This window comes from Haliotis rubra, unplaced genomic scaffold (genome assembly GCF_003918875.1).
Source record: "Haliotis rubra isolate DU_JTF1 unplaced genomic scaffold, ASM391887v1 Scf117, whole genome shotgun sequence".
Lineage (NCBI taxonomy): Eukaryota > Metazoa > Mollusca > Gastropoda > Lepetellida > Haliotidae > Haliotis > Haliotis rubra.
The window spans coordinates 707,440-727,119 of NW_025765081.1; the positions used below are offsets into that span (position 1 = coordinate 707,440).

The 19,680-nt window shown below is 41.4% G+C and overlaps 1 protein-coding gene and 1 long non-coding RNA gene across 3 annotated transcripts; one reads left to right on the forward strand and one right to left on the reverse strand.

The window, feature by feature from the left end:
* Positions 1 to 1,251: 1,251 nt before the first annotated feature.
* Positions 1,252 to 1,660, reverse strand: LOC124258068. Its single transcript, XR_006893493.1, has 2 exons — positions 1,525 to 1,660; positions 1,252 to 1,310 (listed from the first exon to the last, which is right to left on the reverse strand). It is a non-coding gene; the product is annotated as an uncharacterized LOC124258068 (long non-coding RNA).
* A 6,786-nt stretch (positions 1,661 to 8,446) lies between these two features.
* LOC124257452 (rhomboid-related protein 2-like) lies at positions 8,447 to 19,518 on the forward strand. Of its 2 annotated transcripts, none has more exons than XM_046691520.1 (8): positions 8,447 to 8,605; positions 10,774 to 10,927; positions 11,934 to 12,084; positions 13,994 to 14,106; positions 15,015 to 15,115; positions 17,041 to 17,140; positions 17,395 to 17,490; positions 18,085 to 19,518. In XM_046691520.1, the coding sequence occupies exons 1-8, from the start codon at positions 8,513 to 8,515 to the stop codon at positions 18,240 to 18,242; spliced, it is 966 nt and encodes a 321-aa protein (XP_046547476.1). In that variant the 5' UTR covers positions 8,447 to 8,512; the 3' UTR covers positions 18,243 to 19,518. The 2 variants fall into 2 exon arrangements, with proteins under 2 accessions (XP_046547476.1, XP_046547467.1); XM_046691511.1 differs by having other exon boundaries at positions 8,448 to 8,605; positions 10,774 to 10,923; positions 11,930 to 12,084.
* Positions 19,519 to 19,680: the final 162 nt, after the last annotated feature.

Sequence of the window (19,680 nt, forward strand, 5' to 3'; positions counted from 1 at the left end):
ATAAACGCTAATTGTCGTCGTCGTCGTATACATTCATGATGATGTCAGATGCATGTCACATAGACGCCACGTGTCGTCGACGTACACATTCATGATGATGTCAGATGCATGTCACATAGACGCCACGTGTCGTCGTCGTTCACATTTCATGATGATGTCATATGCATGTTACATATACTCATTGTCACGCTGACGACCATGTATGAGTGAAATCAATTCCATGCGTTGCAAGGGATTGTTTGTGTGTCTCATATACATGTGTATACGAATCATGATATTCATCATAATCATGTCATATGCCAATGTGACCGTTATGAAGTATTGACACATTTAGGTGTTCTTCCATAAAAAGTATTTATGTAAGTTACTTTATTAAACTTCTTTTAGTGGCACGCGTGACGATCCGGGTTAGAATTGTTCTTCAGTAACCGATGCTTGTCGTTAGAGGCGACTAACGGGATCAGATGGTCAGGCTCGCTGACTTGGTTGACACATGTCATCGGTTCCCGATTGCGCGGATGCTCATGCTGTTGATCACTGGATTTTCTGGCCCAGACTCGATTATTTACAGACCGCCGCCATATAGCTGGAATATTGCTGAGTGCGGCGTAAAACTAAACTCACTCACTAACTCTTTTTGTGGCAATACCATAGTTTGTGAAGAATTTGTTTTGTTCATCATGAGGGTACTAGACGGGTTCTATTTTTAAACAATTCTTGAAAAGAACGTAAACGATTAGTATACTTATTAATGGGTTCAGTATATATTGATACTGTTAGAAATAACTGAGTGGTCGTGTACGTGCACCAGTTTAAGTATCACATGACGCGCACACAAGCCTGTGTGATGTGTTCATTGTCTGAAACCAGTCTTAGAATCCGTACTACACTCAATACAAATCTATCAATTACCTTTGTACAATGGGTCATTAACAATTAGTATTTCTAAACAGATTTGTAGTTTCAGATATTTAAATACTCGACACATCTATGTAATCGAGTTGCGTCGTGTGTTTGCTAAACCGGCCTCTCTTGGGGCATTTAGAAGGGGGTGTTTGCAGTCGTCACGTCTCTATCTTGTATATTCTACATCGGGAGTGTGACGTTTCGATACAGAATATTGTGCTGTTGTCAAGCAGGTACATTCCTGCTTGACAACAGTGAATTCGTGCTTGACAACAGTACATTCCTGCTTGACGTCCCTAATTTGGTGATCTCCCTTCAGTTGTTGGCGATCTATAGCCAGTTTTTATACTGTTTTGTCCTCATAGTGCTATTAGTTTCAACTTTCCACACTAGTTTTAGTTGTACTTTAGTCTCTCGTACAGACCCTGAAGCAAATATATCCAAGAAAGCCCACATAAGTCTAGAAAATGTGGCAAGTCTAGATTTCCTCAGCTTCAGGGTCTCTGAAAATGAAGAAAGTCTCAGGGCTCCTTTTCATTATATATATATTGTTTTTACTATGAACTTTTTTCAGTAAAATATGTTCATTTCAGAGACTAGTTGTTAGTCTAGTTGTACTTGTGATATACAGGTTGTTTTACTGTCCTTCGTCGACAGGTTTTTTATCATATACATATATTCCATTTCAATGAGAAATATGTTCTTGTCACGCTATGGCTGAGATATTGCCGATGTGACGTTAAATATTAACTCACTCACTCACTCCTGCTTGACAACAGTACAGTTATGCTTGACAACGGTACATTCATACTTGACAACGGTACATTCCTCCCTCACAATGGTACATCCATGCTTAACAACGGTACATTCCTCCTTGACAACGGTACATTCCTGCTTGACAGCAATACAAGAATATGTTTTGAAGCGTTGCGCTCACGCAAAAAGTAGTTTTCCATGAAGTTTGTTCAATATTGCACGTTCCAACTTCTAAAATGCTTCTCAAAGAAGTTAAGACACGGTATGTATTAAATGACATGCTGCAATGGTCATATCTGATGCTGATGTAGAAACTAGCATATTGTTATGATGCTGAACTTACATTCTTGTATTTATATTGTTTTTTGAATGCACGCATTATGTTAAGTACACAGTTGAGACCTTGCACAACTTTTTCAAGACGTTAATTTCGTTCGATATTATGGACTTTTATTGACAGAAATACTTACTTGACGCTATTTCAAAATTGCAAGCATGTTGTTTTTTATGGAATAAAATAATTCATCAGATGAGACGCTTTGTCCTTTCTCCGTGCTTGCAATTATGCTACCTAAAATTTAGTCAGTTCGCTAACATCAGAAACGTTTATGACAACTGTTGCAACGGTTTGACACGGAAACTGGCTTGAAGAGATGTTCCCATTTCGCCTACATCCCATTTCGCCTACACCAATTAAGGATGGCAACTCATCCACCCCTCATTCAGTGAATGGGATGGCCCACATTTCCTGCTCAGTGTCGTCAAAAGAATGTGTTTACTGTTTTGTTTTGTTACTTTATTAATTAAAGTGGTTTGTTGCTTAATAATGCAAATTACTGTAATAGGTTTGACTGACTGACTGACTGAGTTTGGTTTTACGCCGCTTTTAGCAATATTCCAGCAACATCACGGCGGGGGACACCAGAAATGGGCTTCACACATTGTACCTATGTGGGGATTCGAACCCGGGTCTTCGGCGTGACGAGCCAACGCTTTAACCCCTAGGCTGTCCCACCGCCCTGTAATAGGTTTGAGATCAAAGTCACTTTCTATCTATGTTGATAAGATATGATGTTTTAATAAAGTGGCTACTCTCAGGCTTCCTGCTCAATGTGCAATTTTGTTATGTTCTCTTCTCCGTGTACTGTTGTTTCAATGTACGGTATATAAATTTAGTATACAGTAGACAAGCGCTATAAAAGTACTCTTATTATTTATTATTATTATATAAGGGATGTGAAATGTTGTTTGTGATGTCAAAATGGCGAACAAATTTCTTCAGAGAGTTGAATTTATTATGACACAGAGAGGCGGGAAGCAAGTTCTATATGATGGATATCGCTATCGACTGAATGTGAAACGTCAGGTGGAAACACATTGGAAGTGTGTTCAGACAGGATGCAAGGCACGTTGCAGTACCATAGGGGACCACATCACCATTGCATCTGACCACTGCCATCCCAGAGAGAATGAAGATCATACGCGTCTTCTAAGCCGACTCCGTGAACGTGTGCAGACCGACATCACTCCAGTTCAGCAGATCTACGATGATGAGCTGAATGCAGCTGAAGACGTGAACGCAGCAACCATGCCATCCTTCAACAGCTTGAAGTCCGGACTGTATCGACAGCTAAGCAAGTGTATTCCACCTCTTCCCCACTCTCGAGCTGAGGTTGATCTGCAAGAACCTTGGACTCAGACCCTAAATGGCGACCAGTTCCTGTGCATCGACGACGGTGTTGACGACAAGCTGCTCGTATTTGCTACAACTGATATGCTAGTTTTCTGAGTGAGGCAGAGACCCTGTACATGGATGGTACTTTCTTCACATGTCCCAGTTTGTGGGCGCAGGTTTACATTGTGCATTGTATGGTGGACGAGAAATTGTACCCTGTTGCATTTTCTTTGCTGCCAAATAAAACCAAACAGACTTAAGTGAGACTTTTTACTCTGTTGAAGAACACCACTGAGATCGTTACCGGTACGGTACAATCGCCAGAAGTAACCCAGACTGATTTTGAAGCTGCCGTCATTAGTGCCATTGCAGAAGTGTTCCCTGAGTAGTCACCCCGTGGATGCTACTTCCATTACTGTCTGGACCTTTGGCGTCACGTTGTTGACTATGGCCTGGCTCTCGATTACAAGGACCAGAACCTACCAGTCCACTCAAATGTGAACAGAGTTGGTGCCTTGCCCCTGCTGCCTATTGGTGAAATCCACGATGCCTGGATGGCTGTAATGGATGCAGGACCCAACACTCCATCCATCCAGCGATTCAATGACTACGTCACGGCCAACTGGGTGGACTACGACGCACGCTTTCCAAGAGAGATATGGAACCAACATGAAACTATTGGCCCGAGAACTAACAACCACTTGGAAGGCTTCGATCTGGGACTAAAGAAGAGGTTGAAGAAGTCCCATCCTAACCTCTATGAATTTGTCAAGGAAATCAAGAAGATTGAGTCAGCTGACCGACGACTTCGCTTGCAGATAGACCATGGTGCTGGAGTCCGCTCACGTCCTCGCAAGTACAAGGAACTGGACGCTAGACTGACTCGCTTGAAGGACCAGTTAGCAACTGGAAGAATGACAGTGCTGCAGTTTCTGGACTTAGCTGGACATTTAATTAAACTGCAAATGCATTAGATTCGTTGAGAACAATGATATGAACTTGATATCTTCAATGACTTGATATATAACTTGATATATTTGTGCTTATGTGATTTGATATAACTTGATATGTTCATAGATCAAATAATATAATCATAAACTTGAATATTATTATATATATATATATATATATTGACCATTTTAATAGTATATATATATATATATATATATATATATATATATATATATATATATATACTATTATAATGGTCAAAACCAACTCAACCCGACTCACAAGTTTGTTTCTCATTGTTTGGGTTAGTCCATTAAACTACAGTGAACAGCATACAAATCCTATCTTCACTCAAGTGTAAATTTGTTTTGATAAGGGTGTAGGCGAAATGGGAACAGGCCAGTTACTAACTTTGTTTGCGATCGTTGTCGTGTGTTAATACAACACTGCTACCCCAGCTGACGTCCCCGCCCCCAGCACCGTGCGTGACACTGTTACAGGAAAACAGGTTAATACTTGCTATGACTATATATATCACGATCGTCACAGTTCTTGGAGAAACCTATCTGATACCTTCTGACGTCTAGCCTGTCTCACAGTCACTGAACCACAATATTTCCCCTGTTGCCTAGTCTTCGTTACAATGCTAAAGCCCTAAATGAAGCAAGTCTTGATTTCCTCAGGTTCAGGAATCTCTGGGCTCCCTGGGGCTCCTTTTCAATGTAAATGGGTTTGTTTATTACTATGAAAATCATATATATTCAGAGACTAAGCTGACGTCGACCGGGCCTTATTTCATACACTGATATAGGAACGAATTTTGTGACAATCACGTGACACAAGACATCCGGCATTCATGAACCTGATGTAAAGGGTCAGATTGTTTGTACATTAGCTCAAAATTTATTCTAAGTTTTCCTTTAGGGGAAACAACAATTCGGCTTTGAAGGTGAAACTATTATAATCTGTTTTTACAAACAGTAAAACTTTTTAAGGAACTATATGCGGAGGGATCTGGCGTGCACAGTTTACACTGAAATGCTGCCCTGTTATATAGGCAGCAAATTAAGTGAAGCGGAACCGATTGAAACCTTTTAGCTACGGATGCCATTATGTTTCTTTAACTGATCTGTATGTTAGGACAACAAAATACTATTTACCATGAGACTCGTAACCAGATTTGAACGTGTAATACAAACACGCTATAGGCGTGAGTGAAACCAGTTACAAGAGACATGCATGTAATATGGCCTTTGTCCAGGACCACTATTTAATTATATTCCCTGTTGGGTGGGGGGGGGTAGACTTTGTCTGAAATATTTTGGATGGGTTTTTCAGCCTCAGGCATATATATGTATATTAGAACTGCAATGACGTAATGTGGGAGATGATGTATTTTATTATAAACCATATACAGCATAATTCTATATTTAAGGGAATGTTGTGTGATATTGCTTTTGTTTGGTTATTATTTGGCTGTTGTTGTATTTATTTTTGAGGGGAGGGGGGTTCGGGGAGGTATAAGATAACAAACCCTAATCCCCTCAACCCACACCCTAGGATATCAATTTTAGGTCCCCTCAATGTTTAGTATTATCATAATAGTAATAACGTAAAAATAAGACCCCTCTTTTCCACTTGAGGGAGGAACACCCGTAGTCAGTCATTCCTTTCGAATAAATAACTTAGTAAGAATTTGTCCTGGTATATGTGGGCGCATCTATTGAGAATAATACGATGTTGTCTGGGCACAAAATGCAATGCTCCAGTGGTTGTATTGTCAGTAACCTTGACCTTGTACCACTAAACGGGGTTTTATTGTCAAAAGTGCTACGATGGGTGATGGGATGGGGAATCAATTGTAGCTATGAAGACGAACATTATGTCATTATGTCAAAGCTGACATGGGTGTGCCATTCATACGAGGTATGTGTCCATGTATGGAGCATTCTCCCCAAACGTTCTTGCAGAAGAAATATGTTATGAAATATGAATAAGAAAAAGAATATGTTTATATTACAAATAGGGGCCTGAATTTTCTACAGAGGACTGGTAGAAGGTAAAGTGATATGACTCAGGAGCTGTGAGACAGACGAGGTTGATTTAATCGGTGTTGTATATTTACATGGCTGAGTTCATCAACGTCAAGTATGGCGAATTTGTCATTGAATAATTAAGACAGTTCGCTACCACCATGTATAGTATAATCAACTACTTTCGCCCTGAACTATTATAGTTAAATTTTCATTTACAATATACATGGTGGTAGAGCGACCTGTATTTCTTTGCTAAGATGCCAAATTGAATACTTAAATAAATATAAGGCAGAGAACAAACAGAAAAGCGACGGTGTCGGTGACCTAAATTAACAATCCTCCTTCAGGGCTAACTGACGTGTCTGGCCCCCTACGTTAGGTATACGTTCCCAGAAAACAAATGATGAACAGTTAGATGACGGTTTACGTTAAATGTCTTCTCTAAATTATTTTAATTGCACCTGTGATTAACGTTAACCATATGGGACAATATGAACGTCGCATTTCTGCTACCAACGTAAGTTTAGATCAGTACATCCAGATGAAGCTGTCACGCGACATTCCACGGAGGCAATTTGGGAATGTAAACAGTGCTAACGTTGCCGTGTCGCTGTTCAATTGTGAGTCGAACTGAGACATTATATCAGTCGAAAAATATGAACGTAATGGTTCCACCAGTGATGTTAGCCGAGTGAAGCAACTGCAGACCAAGAAACTAGGTGCTATGGAGTAGTTTACTGTAGGAGGCTGTACGAGGCGATGACAAATGACATGCATCGTGACGGCGGTTACCTGGTGAACGTTCGATTACGAGGGGGCAGACTAGAATGGCGCAGTGATGCCAATACATTGTGACGTAATGCAAAAGGTGTAAAAATGTGTCTGATAAAGCACTGTCGGCGCCTTTGATCTTTCACCGAACACAATGTATTGTATATTTTGTCCCACATCTTGTGTATTGTACAGCTAACAGCTGTATATTGTACAGCTAACAGCTGTATAGCGGGGTGTCTGTTCATACCCGCCTCAGTTGAGACCATATGACCACCAGTGTCCGTATGTTTCATTTAATGTTTAGTTTAGGCTCTTAGCCACACCGAAGGAGAAGTAAAACACAGTAAAGCTGCAAAGGAATAAAGTTTTAACAACCTTCGACATAAACTTCATGTACCATACTTGTTCAAAATAAACTAATCGGTTTGTATTAAACCAGAGACAATATCATGGTCTCTGATTAATCATAACGATACCACCTTTCTAAATGGCATAGTGTATTCACTCTTACATACTGTTGATCTTTATATTACTGGTCGGTGCCTTTATACCATTATCCTACTGCTACGAGTTCCCAGATACCTCGTGTCTCATAGGCCAACATTATAGAGTATTTTATATTGTCTTGTCACTGTGATTATATGTTTGTATGTATACCGCGTGATACGTAAGTAATATATGTTCTTATCTTATTTTATCTATCAAGACACAACGGAATTATGAAAAACACCGATTCTTAAATGTTTATACGTAAATATGCAATGTTAAACAGATTAGCATCAGTAAATAGGTTGTTCTGTCTCGTCTTTTGAGTAACACACACACACACACACACACACACACACACACACACACACACACACACACACACACACACACACGTACGTAAAGGGCGATTCATCCCTGTTAAATATATACACGTAAATATCACACAGGTTCCCTGTGAAGGTCCGAGTTAGAATGTACCTTCAGTAACCCATGCTTGTCGTAAGAGGCGCCTAACGGGATCGGTTGGTCAGGCTCGCTGGCTTGGTTGGCACATGTCATCGGTTCCCAATTGTGTAGATCGATGCTCATGCTGTTGATCACTGGATTGTCTGGCCCAGACTCGATTATTTACAGACCGCCGCTATATAGCTGGAATATTGCTGAGTGCGGCGTAAAACTAAACTCACTCACTCACTCCTGGCAAAATAAACTAACACGTAAATGGCGATTCATCCCTCGACCGGTTGTGCAAATCCTATCTCATTACCCCCAAGCATTTCGAAGTAATTATTGCGGTAAATACGGCACAAACACATCAGCTGATACGCTGCGATACTCACACTCCCTCGTTATACCGTCGTCTTACAAGCGTGGGTCGACTGCCTCTGTTCACAAGTCACCCGCCAGCTCTCGGAGATAGTCAGTCATGGGTTGGGGAATCAAATGCAAGTATGAAGATGATCGTGATGGGACAGACCAAATTGACATCGGTATCGCCGAATCCGGAGGATCGTATTATGTAAGTTTATGTCAATATTTCAGTGGTAGCTGATGGATCAATAACACAAATAGTCTCAAGCGTTCACTCCGATCGTGGTATTCGAAATATGTATGTCAATAAGCCAAAAGTAGTTGTGATCAAGCACGCAAGTTTAACCTATACCTGTCGTCCATAGGAGACGTGGTATTACCTGCGTGGTTTTTCAAGTGACAGTTTACCTGTTGCCCCACACTATCTTGTCCATGTCATAAATCAATCGCTTTCCCTTTAACCAGGAAATGGGTTCATTTCGTTGTAGACCTTATCATTGTGTTGCCAGGAACCTGTATAAGATTAAACCAATGCCCATACACCTTAAACAATACCATTTTTCAGAGTTCCTTATCTTACAGAATCGTTCCTTCTATTTATGTCTCTATTCAATTCACAATACCTTGTAAACCAAGTGCGTAGTAACGAAATATCTGTTCATGTTGATTCCTGTATAAGGACATGTGGAGATTCCTTGCCCATAATTCATATACATATGAATACAAAGTATGTGGGTTATTCCTTTTTGAGTTTCTGATTGAATTTGAGAGTTATAGTTATATACCAGAAAAAACACGACTCGAGGGCCTACTTTTCTCAAAGGGGATTCCCCGTGTGTCACAATCTGCGATAGCTGAGACAATGTCCAAAAATAGTATCGGAAACTCCCAAGTATCGAACGGCCTATAATTAGATCTGAATAATAAATAACAAAAATGTGTAATGTGTGTGAAATAGACTTAAATATCGAGTGTGTGAAATCAACATGTTTTACAGAAAAATCTAGAAAACTTTGACCTCACGACCTCGTTAGGAATCGATGTGGCGTCCGTTATTTTGTGTGAACATTGATAAAATGGAATCGCCTATCACGCAACACTCAGCTGTACGGCGTCAGTCTGTAAATAATCGGGACTGGGCTAGACAATCCAGTGATCAACAGCATGAGCAGCTGGGATACAATGACATTTGTCAACCAAAACAGCGAGCTTGGCCAACCGATCCCGTTAGTCGCGTTATGACCAGCGTCGGTTGCTGGAGACCAATTCTAAGCAGCATCTTCACGGGCGTTTGGTATATGTAAACAAATCTAATATCAGCTGCTAAGCGCTGAGCGATTGTGGTCGCTTTGTTGTGTTATTATTAAATGAAGACCAATTCCAACCCGGATCTCACGAGTTCGACCTCGTTGAAATCCGCGCCTTGGTACACAGAAATTATCAACGACTTTGAAGTTAACAATTACTTTGCTCACGGTGCAATTAAAGGTGAGGTGAAATTGGGTGTAACGTCGTGCTGGAGAATATTTCGCTCATATGACGACGTGCATGCGGCTGCTTGTACTAGCCCAGACTTAAGCTGGTTTTATAGTGCTAGCCCACTGAGATACCATGCCGCAGTGAAGCATGAATACCCCACTCAGACACATTATACTGACTCCGAGCCGACCAGTCCTTGTTGTACCCATTAATGCCGAGCGCCAGGCAGGGACCAACAAGTACCATATTTTAACGTCTTTTTGGTATGACGCGGTTGGGGGTCGAACCCGCGACCTTCCGCTCTCCGGGCGGACGCTCTAACCACTACACCACGGAGGCGGTCGGTGCAATTAAAACCTTTTACAAATTACCCCGTGTCGAAACACTCCATTACAAATGTCTGTCTTGTACATAATATCATCGTATCGAATCGGAGTTTAAGATATGAATACGATCATAGTTCTTTATCAGTGTAATAGGAAAAGGTTCATAATTTTTTTTGTGTGTGTTTGTGTGTGTGTGTGTGTGTGTGTGTGTGTGTGTGTGTGTGTGTGTGTGTGTGTGTGTGTGTGTGTGTGTGTGTGTGTGTGTGTGAGGGGGGTGTCATCCATTTTGTTGTGGGGTGGTAGGGGTCTTCAATTCTTAAAAGTCATGGGAAGGGGAGGGGGTCATTGATTTTGTACATGACATACTTAGTTTGTACATTAATTTTAGGGGGGTCATTCACATTGTACATGATCTCCATCAATTATTTGGTTCTTACATAATACAGTAGCATTAGTAGTAGTAGTAGTAGTAGTAGTAGTAGTAGTAGTAGTAGTAGTAGTAGTAGTCAACCGCCTATTCCACTAGATGAGACGTTTTTTCATCTTATCATCTTATGGTATACATGCCCAGGTCCCGGATGAGAACATGCACAAGTGCAAGAGATGCATGTTGCAGCCGTGCATCACGTTTGTGGGTTTTGGGGTGAAGAAGAGCGACTACCTGGTCAAGTGCAACTGCTGGCCCCCCGCTGTGTTCATGCCTATAATCAGCCTCGGCCAGGTGAGCTTTCATATTTACAACCGTCTTCCGCTTCCATTCAAAATGAAACCCGCAGTTTTCTTCAATACGGAGGCAGAGTAGCTAACCTAAACTCCATGCCTGTCTAGAGGTGGATTTCCAAATAGATCGTCGAGATCGATAATCGTTAATTAAATATCGATCGATTATCGATAAACATGGGAGAAATATAACTTTGAGCATAAATGCCAAAAACGTGTGAAAGAAATGAATATATTTCACATCGCTGGTGAGTGGTGACATGTTAATACATGGGTCACTTACAAGGCAGCGTCCTGAACATCATTTAGAAGCAGCCCATGAATAAAGACAGAACTTTGCATATCCTAATAGTAAATTAAGGGGCACTGATCCAGAGCAATTTCCGTGGACTGGTTGTTGCCTTTGTTGTTTTTCTCCCGTGAGTACCCGGATGATATCCCAGAATTCTTGACTGGTTCGTGACCTCTGCTGCGCCACTCGCATGCGCAATTGATAGTATAAGTATAGATTGATCAACAAAGATGAAATCTGTTTTACTCGATAATATTTCCATCTTCATTATTATGATAACAAATTAAAACATTTTCTATCACACAAGTTAATGTACGATATTATCGTTAACACAATTTTCACATGATAATCGTTAATAAATGATTCCTATTATCGATCATTTTAGCCAGCACTAGTCTTAACGCTATATTGATACTTGTGAATTAGGTGTTTCCGTTACAGACTCAACATTGATTTTACGATCTTTATAAGGCGTGCGTAACATCACAACTGCTTCTTCGCAATTTGCCCAAGCACTAAAAAATTCAGTTCCGGAACGGACAAAATTAAATACTTTTACATAGATATTTGCTACTGACTGATCTATGGTGACTAGTATCCATTACGACGGACAGCCTATCCGGAAACAGTTTTTGCGCCTCATACACACATTGCCTATAACCCACACTAGTTTCTGTGCACGCATGAATTCTATTGCCTGTTTCCTCCTCAACAGATAGTAATATTCGTGGTATATGCCGCTGAACTTGCCAAAACCAACACGCCAGTCACCTTCGCCAGCGGGTACCCGCACTACAGCCCTCTTGTCTACCTACCTACCAAACGCCACGAGGCCTGGAGATTCATTACCTACATGTTTATCCACAATGGGTATGTAAACTAATCTACTGCTTTTGTTACACGCAAGCAAGCATTGTTGTAGAGCTACACATTTGCTAAAATGGTTTTGGTTGTTGTTTAACGCAGCACACAGCAATATTCCAGCTCTGTGTCAGCTGTCTGTAAATAGTCGAGTCTTGACCAGGCGATCCTCTGATCAACAACATGAGCATCGTCCTCTGCAACTGGGATATGATGTCATGTGTCAACCAAGTCAGCGAGCCTGACCACCCGATCCCGTTTGTCGCCTCTTACGACAAGCATGGGCTGCTGAAGATCAATTCTAACCCGGATTAGCACAGTGGTGTAGTGGTTAGCATGCTGGCCTCTCACGCCAAAGGCCCGGGTTCGAATCCCGGTGGAGACACCAAAATGTGTGACCTGGGTCTCATACTGTGTTGTGTACCTGGGCAAGGCCCTTCGTCCACATTGCACCCAGTCTACCCAGCTGTTCAAAATGGGTACCTGGGAAGCGGATGTACGGACCTATACGGTCACGCGAAGGGCTAAGTAGTGGCTTTGAAAGTACAATTCCGTCAGGGTAATAATGTAACGCCTGAGACCAGCGTCGTGTTCGATTCTAGGCGCAAAACTTAGCATTATTATCATTATTTTCACAATCGTTGCTATCACTGAGTTAGTGAGACAGATGGTTTAGCCTCGCTGTGCACAGTATCTATCTGTCTAAGATGCTTCGGTGAAAGATCAAAGGCGCCGACAGTACTTTATCAGACGATAATGTACACATTATGTATACTATATAATACTGCAAATGTATGAGATGCACATTTTTCACTTTCCAGCACATTGTATATATCCTGTAAACACTGTATATGTTTCCCCAGTGTCAAGCTTCCAATGTAAATTGTACATTCCCATTGTCATAACATATTCAACTGTATTTAGGGAGAAGACGACCATAAGTGATGCACTTGTGCCTAATCCCATTGTCTTTTGGACAATAAAATATGCTTAAACCAATGTACACAATTTGCATTACGTCATACTATATTGACGTCACTTCGCCATTCTCGTCTGCCCCCTCGTAATGAAACGTACACTTGGTAACCGACGTCAAGATGCATGTCATTTGTCATCGCCTCGTACAGCCTCCTACTGTAAACTTCTCCATAGCACCCCGTTTCTTGGTTTGCAGTTGCTTCACGCGGCTAACATCACTGGTGGAAACATTACGTTTATATTTTTCGACGGATATAATGTCTCAGTTCGACTCACAATTAAACAGCGACACGGCAACGTGCGCTATGTTTACATTCCCACAATGCATCCGTGGAATGTCGCGTGACAAGTCAGCTTCATCTGGATGTACTGATCTAAACTAACATTGGTAGTGGAATTTGCGACGTTCATATTGCCCCATATGGTTTACGTTAATCACAGATGTAATTAAAATAATTTAGAGAAGATATTTAACGTAAACCGTCATCAAACTGTTCATCATTTGTTTTCTGGTAACGTGCTCCTAACGAAGTGGGGCAAACGCGTCAGATGGCCCTGAGCGAGGATTATTAATTTAGGTCCCCCGTCGCTTTTCGGTTTATTTCTGCCTTAGATGTATTGTCGGTAAGTATCAAATTTGGCATCTTAGAAAAGAAATACAGGTCGCTCTACCACCATGTATAGCGAGCGAAAGTGTGTTTTATTACATTATACATGGTGGTAGAGCGTACTGTATTTCTTAAATATCTACGACTTTGGAGATGCCAACAAGACGGACTGGGATCCGAACAGCCAATCAGAACGTTTTGTTCGTCCAAGGGACGTAACTCCTCTCTCCTGCTAAGACTTCATAGTTAATAGACTGCCGTGGTGTAATTAGAGTATTGTTGTTGCAAGCGTAAAATGCCACTCACTCAGTCATTTGCCTCTTAATTTTCAGGTGGTGGCACATTGTGAACAACCTGATATTCCAGCTGGGAATTGGGCTGTCCCTGGAGATGGTGCACAAGTGGTGGCGTGTGATGATTGTGTACCTGTGCGGCGTCATAGCGGGTATGTGTATAGTAATGTGTATATCGATGTGCATAGCTGTATATAGCGACGATGTTAAAATGGTATATGTATCGTAAACACTAGATTTTTCATATTACGAACATGGTTATTCCGTCACGCCATGGAAGGTAGAGATTAACTATATCGTTATATGAACGAATGCTTGTCCTAAGAGTGAGTGAATTTTACGTCGCCTCGGCATTATTGCAGACTTAAGAGGCGACTAACGGGATCTGGCTCGTAAGGGGTGACTAACGGCATTTGGATCCTAAGAGGCGACTCACGGGATCTGGCTCGTAAGAGGCGACTAACGGGATCTGGCTCTTAAGGGGTGACTAACGGGATCAGGCTAGCAATTCTCCAAACGTTCGTAGCCCTACGAACTTTAAGCCCATTCTTAACACATTGGCTACGATCAAAGTTAAGAATTCATAGAGCTACGAACGTTTTGAGAATAAGGGACCTGGCTCGTAAGGGGCGACTAACGGGATCGGGTGGTCAGACTCACTGACTGGTTTGACATATGTCATCGTATCCCAGTTGGGGAGATGGATGCTCATGATGTTGATCACTGGATTGTCTGGTCCAGACTCGATTATTTACAGACCGCCGCCATATATAGCTGGAATATTGCATAGTACGGTGTTAAACAATATTAAACAAAACCCAAACCAACAAAACTTGTTTGACTGGTATATGTGTGTTTATCAAAACTTGTTTGACTGGTATATGTGTGTTTATCAAAACTTGTTTGACTGGTATATGTGTGTTTATCAAAACTTGTTTGACTGGTATATGTGTGATTATCAAAACTGTTTCGAAATTTCATTTTGTGTATGCGTCATATACGAAGTAATATATGATGCTCCTTGCTACGCCATCATGATTCCGATGTTGTTTATCCTCAGGCTGCCTGGTTCATTCTGTGATAGAGCACGACTTAGCCCTGGTAGGGGCGAGTGCTGGAGCCTTTGCACTTGTGGGTGCACATCTAGCTGTCGTTATCACGGTGAGTCCTATAGAGCAGTACTTGTCCCTTGGGTGAACATCTAGCTGTCGTTATCACGGTGAGTCCTATAGAGCAGACCTTGTCCCTTGGGTGAACATCTAGCTGTCGTTATCACGGTGAGTCCTATAGAACAGTCCTTGTCCCTTGGGTGAACATCTAGCTGTCGTTATCACGGTGAGTCCTATAGAGCAGTCCTTGTCCCTTGGGTGAACATCTAGCTGTCGTTATCACGGTGAGTCCTATAGAACAGACCTTGTCCCTTGGGTGAACATCTAGCTGTCGTTATCACGGTGAGTCCTATAGAGCAGTCCTTGTCCCTTGGGTGAACGTCTAGATGTCGTTACCACGGTGAGTCCTATAGAGCAGTCTTTGTCCTTGTGAACATCCTATAGAGCAGAACAGACTTGTCCCTTGGGTGAACATCTAGCTGTCGTTATCACGGTGAGTCCTATAGAGACAGTCCTTGTCCCTTGGGTGAACATCTAGATGTCGTTACCACGGTGAGTCCTATAGAGCAGTCTTTGTCCCTTGGGTGAACATCTAGCTGTCGTTATCACGGTGAGTCCTATAGAGCAGTCCTTGTCCCTTGGGTGAACATCTAGCTGTCGTTATCACGGTGAGTCCTATAGAGCAGTCCTTGTCCCTTGGGTGCACATCTAGCTGTCGTTATCACGGTGAGTCCTATAGAACAGTCCTTGTCCCTTGGGTGCACATCTAGCTGCCGTTATCACGGTGAGTCCTATAGAACAGACCTTGTCCCTTGGGTGCTCAATTCCCTGTTGAAAAGATGAAAGAGATTTCCTTCCTGAAAGAGACAGCTGACCTACTTTTCTCGAAGAGGTCAGACACATTGACCCTCTGGTTTTAACGATGTCCGATAAACCGATCCTCCTCTCTGGGAGAAGTCACAGGAATATTCCCTTTGAGAAGCAGTCGCATGTTTTTCGATTTAACATAATCGCTGTGGCTATGAACGTATGGATGTCAGTCATTTTGTTCACCTTCCTGAAATAGCTAGGTCACTCAAGGTCGTTCACGTAGCTGGTTTCGAACCTTGCCGATCTTGACTAGAACTATGAAGTTATGTTTTGACTGTACTAACGAGTGTGTGCAGTACCATCAAACTCCATTCGTGACCAACTCCTGTTATACCGAGACAAGCCGAACAACGGAGGTTACGGAAAGGGGCGAGTGGTGACGAATGATCAAAATCATGTAACGAAATTGACATCCGGGTCATAAACTCCAGGGCCTAGATTTTCGAAGCTCTCTTAGTGCTTAGACAGTTGTAAGTGCCATTCATTAACATTAACTGACTATCTTAGCGCTATGTGGAGATTTCAGTGGGTTGCAGGATTTACAGTGTATGTGTACCGTTAACATCGTGTCGATTGGTATATCCCAAATCTTCTCATGTTTTTAATCAAGACTCTCGAGTGATCTGATGCATATCGACCCGCTGTAGTACAATTAGGTCCTTAATTATCTACCAGATGTCACGACTAGGCGCCGTCATTTTATTTGAAGCAAATGAAACTGATATGAAAGGTAGAATCTGATTGGTCAGTTGGAGGAACATGGAAGGGACATAACCCATAATAGCCACTAGTGGCGCTACGATAGAACCACGATATCCTAGCATATAACTCGGCCTGGGCGGATACGGGATTTTACTGTCAGCTAACTCCTTTGCCCCGGGAAGATGTCGCGCTCGTCTCAAGAGCCGACTTCAGTAGAACGAACTGTCTGATTGGGACGGGACTGCCTGATTGCATGTCTTCGTGCGCAGACGGCTCGCTGCTCATGCTGTTGTTCGTTAGTCCATGTCTCGAATCTTCACAAACCACGACGACGTAGTTGGAGTAATGTCGACAATAGCGTTTTCACTCATATCCCAGTCTAGCTGATGCTATTGTTTACTTCAGAACTGGAAAGAGATGCGAATGAGATGTAACTGTGAGTGCCTCGGCAAAGAACTCAAAATGCCCACTGGTCCATTTCGCCTGGCCGTCATCCTGCCTCTAGGTACGTTGAAAAGAGTTATCGGACTTGATATCTGACAAAACATTAGATAAATGCTGAAGACTTAGACTGAAGACGGTACAAAACAGTTCAGTTAAAAGTGGATTTTCTCCCCAAAACGGTACCATTGCATGTATTCCAATACCGCCAGACTTTGATAAAACGTCCATTCTAGCTCATCTTTAAGTGCACATGTTGTATAATAGTTCAAAAGAAACTGTTTACATTAACACAAAGCTATACTGTTTCTTTTCCAGTATTCTATGAAGTAGTCCGTGCCATCTATGAACATGTTGTGGATAATGATTCCTTTAAGATCGCTGTTGGTGCCCATCTGGGAGGTATTGCGACAGGTAACCATGGTGATATATAGATATACTGTTTCATTTATTGATGCGCCTTATGAAATAACCGTATATTTATTTGCCCAAAGTCCACACAGCTTATACTATCTGCCGAGAAATCAGTGTATGTAAACGTTGCTGCAATAACACGCTTCTCGCGTAGTCTGGTTCCTGGTTTTCATGCGCTACGAAATTTTACTGATGATACTTTGTTTCCCCATATTCGGTGTGTTTTTATCCAATTGAGCAAGTTTGATTTTTGTTTTCATATTATAAATATTATGTTCATTTCTAACCTTCCGACAAATCCTAAAGAGATGTTTGGGAGGTAGGTGAATATTATGTTTATTTCAAACCTTTCAACATATGTTTGGGAGGTATGTGAACACAATGTCTTAGACCCCAAAAGGTGCATGCTTCCAATTCTATGCTAAATGGGTTAAATTTGATTCAAGTGTTAATTAAATTTATGACGTTCGATCATCCTATTTTATTTTCAATAAACTTGATTGATTAAACGAACGATTAACACAACACGAGTTGTCCCTTGGGTCATTTTAATTTATCGATTTGATTGACTGATTGATTGATTGATTTTCACAGGTATATTACTCGGAGTGCCAATCTTAAAGAACATGAAGAGGCACCCATGGGAGACAAGGCTTGGAATCGTCACCTCTGTAGTGTTCGGACTCGCGGTGCTGTTTGGAATACTGTTCAACATTTTCTACAAAGGTTACCCCGAAACCGACTGGGATTAAGGAACCTGAACTCAGATTTTTCAGTATATTTTTATACTTAATCCAATATCATTTTACAGCAGAAACTATCAATTGATTATACATTTTTGTCTTTAGACTGTTGTTATGGATTTCTAGTATGTATATAGGCTATTTGAAGCAATGGTTATATATTTGTTATCTTGTGAATGAGTGAGTGAGTGAACTGGGTGCAATGCTGCTCTGAACTTTTTTCCCGTTACATCACAGTGTGCCAGCCCGAAGTGCTTAAAACTAGAAACATAATCATGTGGACTTGGAATCGATCCTTGTTTGATTGAGATAGTATTGATTGATTTTATTAGTATATTGCCACTCTTGCTCAACTGTACACGATTCAGTATACATGGGTATTTATGCTATATTACAGATCTAACATTCATATGATTTGTTGTACCGTAAAACCCCGTTAGTATGAACCCCTTTTATACGGAACTTCGCCATTCCGTACTATAACTTTGGAACACTTTCATAAACACACTTACCCACCATCATTATCTGTTAACCTCGTTTTAGGGTCTGTAAGTCTCGCGAGGCGCTACTTCCGGTACTAAGCTGGTTTCCGACCCCTTTGCACGTGCCATCTTGCGATATGCGAGACGAGGCCTCGCTTACTTCCGGTACCAGATTTCCGGTGACAAGCGTATATTCAAGAACCAGTTCTGGTTCCCAACTGCGCGACCGCCAAATATGATTAAACTAGACCGGACCAAGTGTACAACAATGCTTGTCTGTTACAGCTGTTGACAGTGGGAATAGTTGGCTTATTGGGGATGGTTAGATCGGAAATTTGTTATTCCTACAAGGATTATCGGTTCAATACTGTCAACTGACAACCATGAGACCATTCGAAACGGTATGAAAGGTTGTTTGTCACCGGAAGTACTGAGGTCTCGCGAAGTGCCGTGACCTACTTACGGACCCCATTCCGAAGGTATGGATTTGATTAACTGGGTTTACGCGCGGTTTTACTGTATAAATGTACTTTCAACATTACTTTTGTTTGTTATTATTTATTACTTGTTTGCGGTATTTTTGTTGGTTACAATTGAAGTGTTTCTTTTAATTTCTCATATGTTTTGCAGACGTTGTCACATTAAGAATTGTCCCCACCATCTATATTTTTCTAATCCAAAATCTGTGTTTATATATTTTTTCTACAAATCAAACACATGACCAACCTGTCATGTTATACTTTGTATTGAAACTTTCGCCATTATTGTTCATACTTTTGACAATAAAAGAATATGCTATGACATCGATGCTGTTTTTTATTTAAGGAACATACGATGTTGGTTGGTAACGTTTCTTTTGCTGCTCAGTTCAGGTTATTGTAAGACAACGTTTATATATATCGAACCTAAAGGTCGGCAACAGGAGTTCAGTCCCACTTTAAACCACAGCGACATGAGTGGAGTCC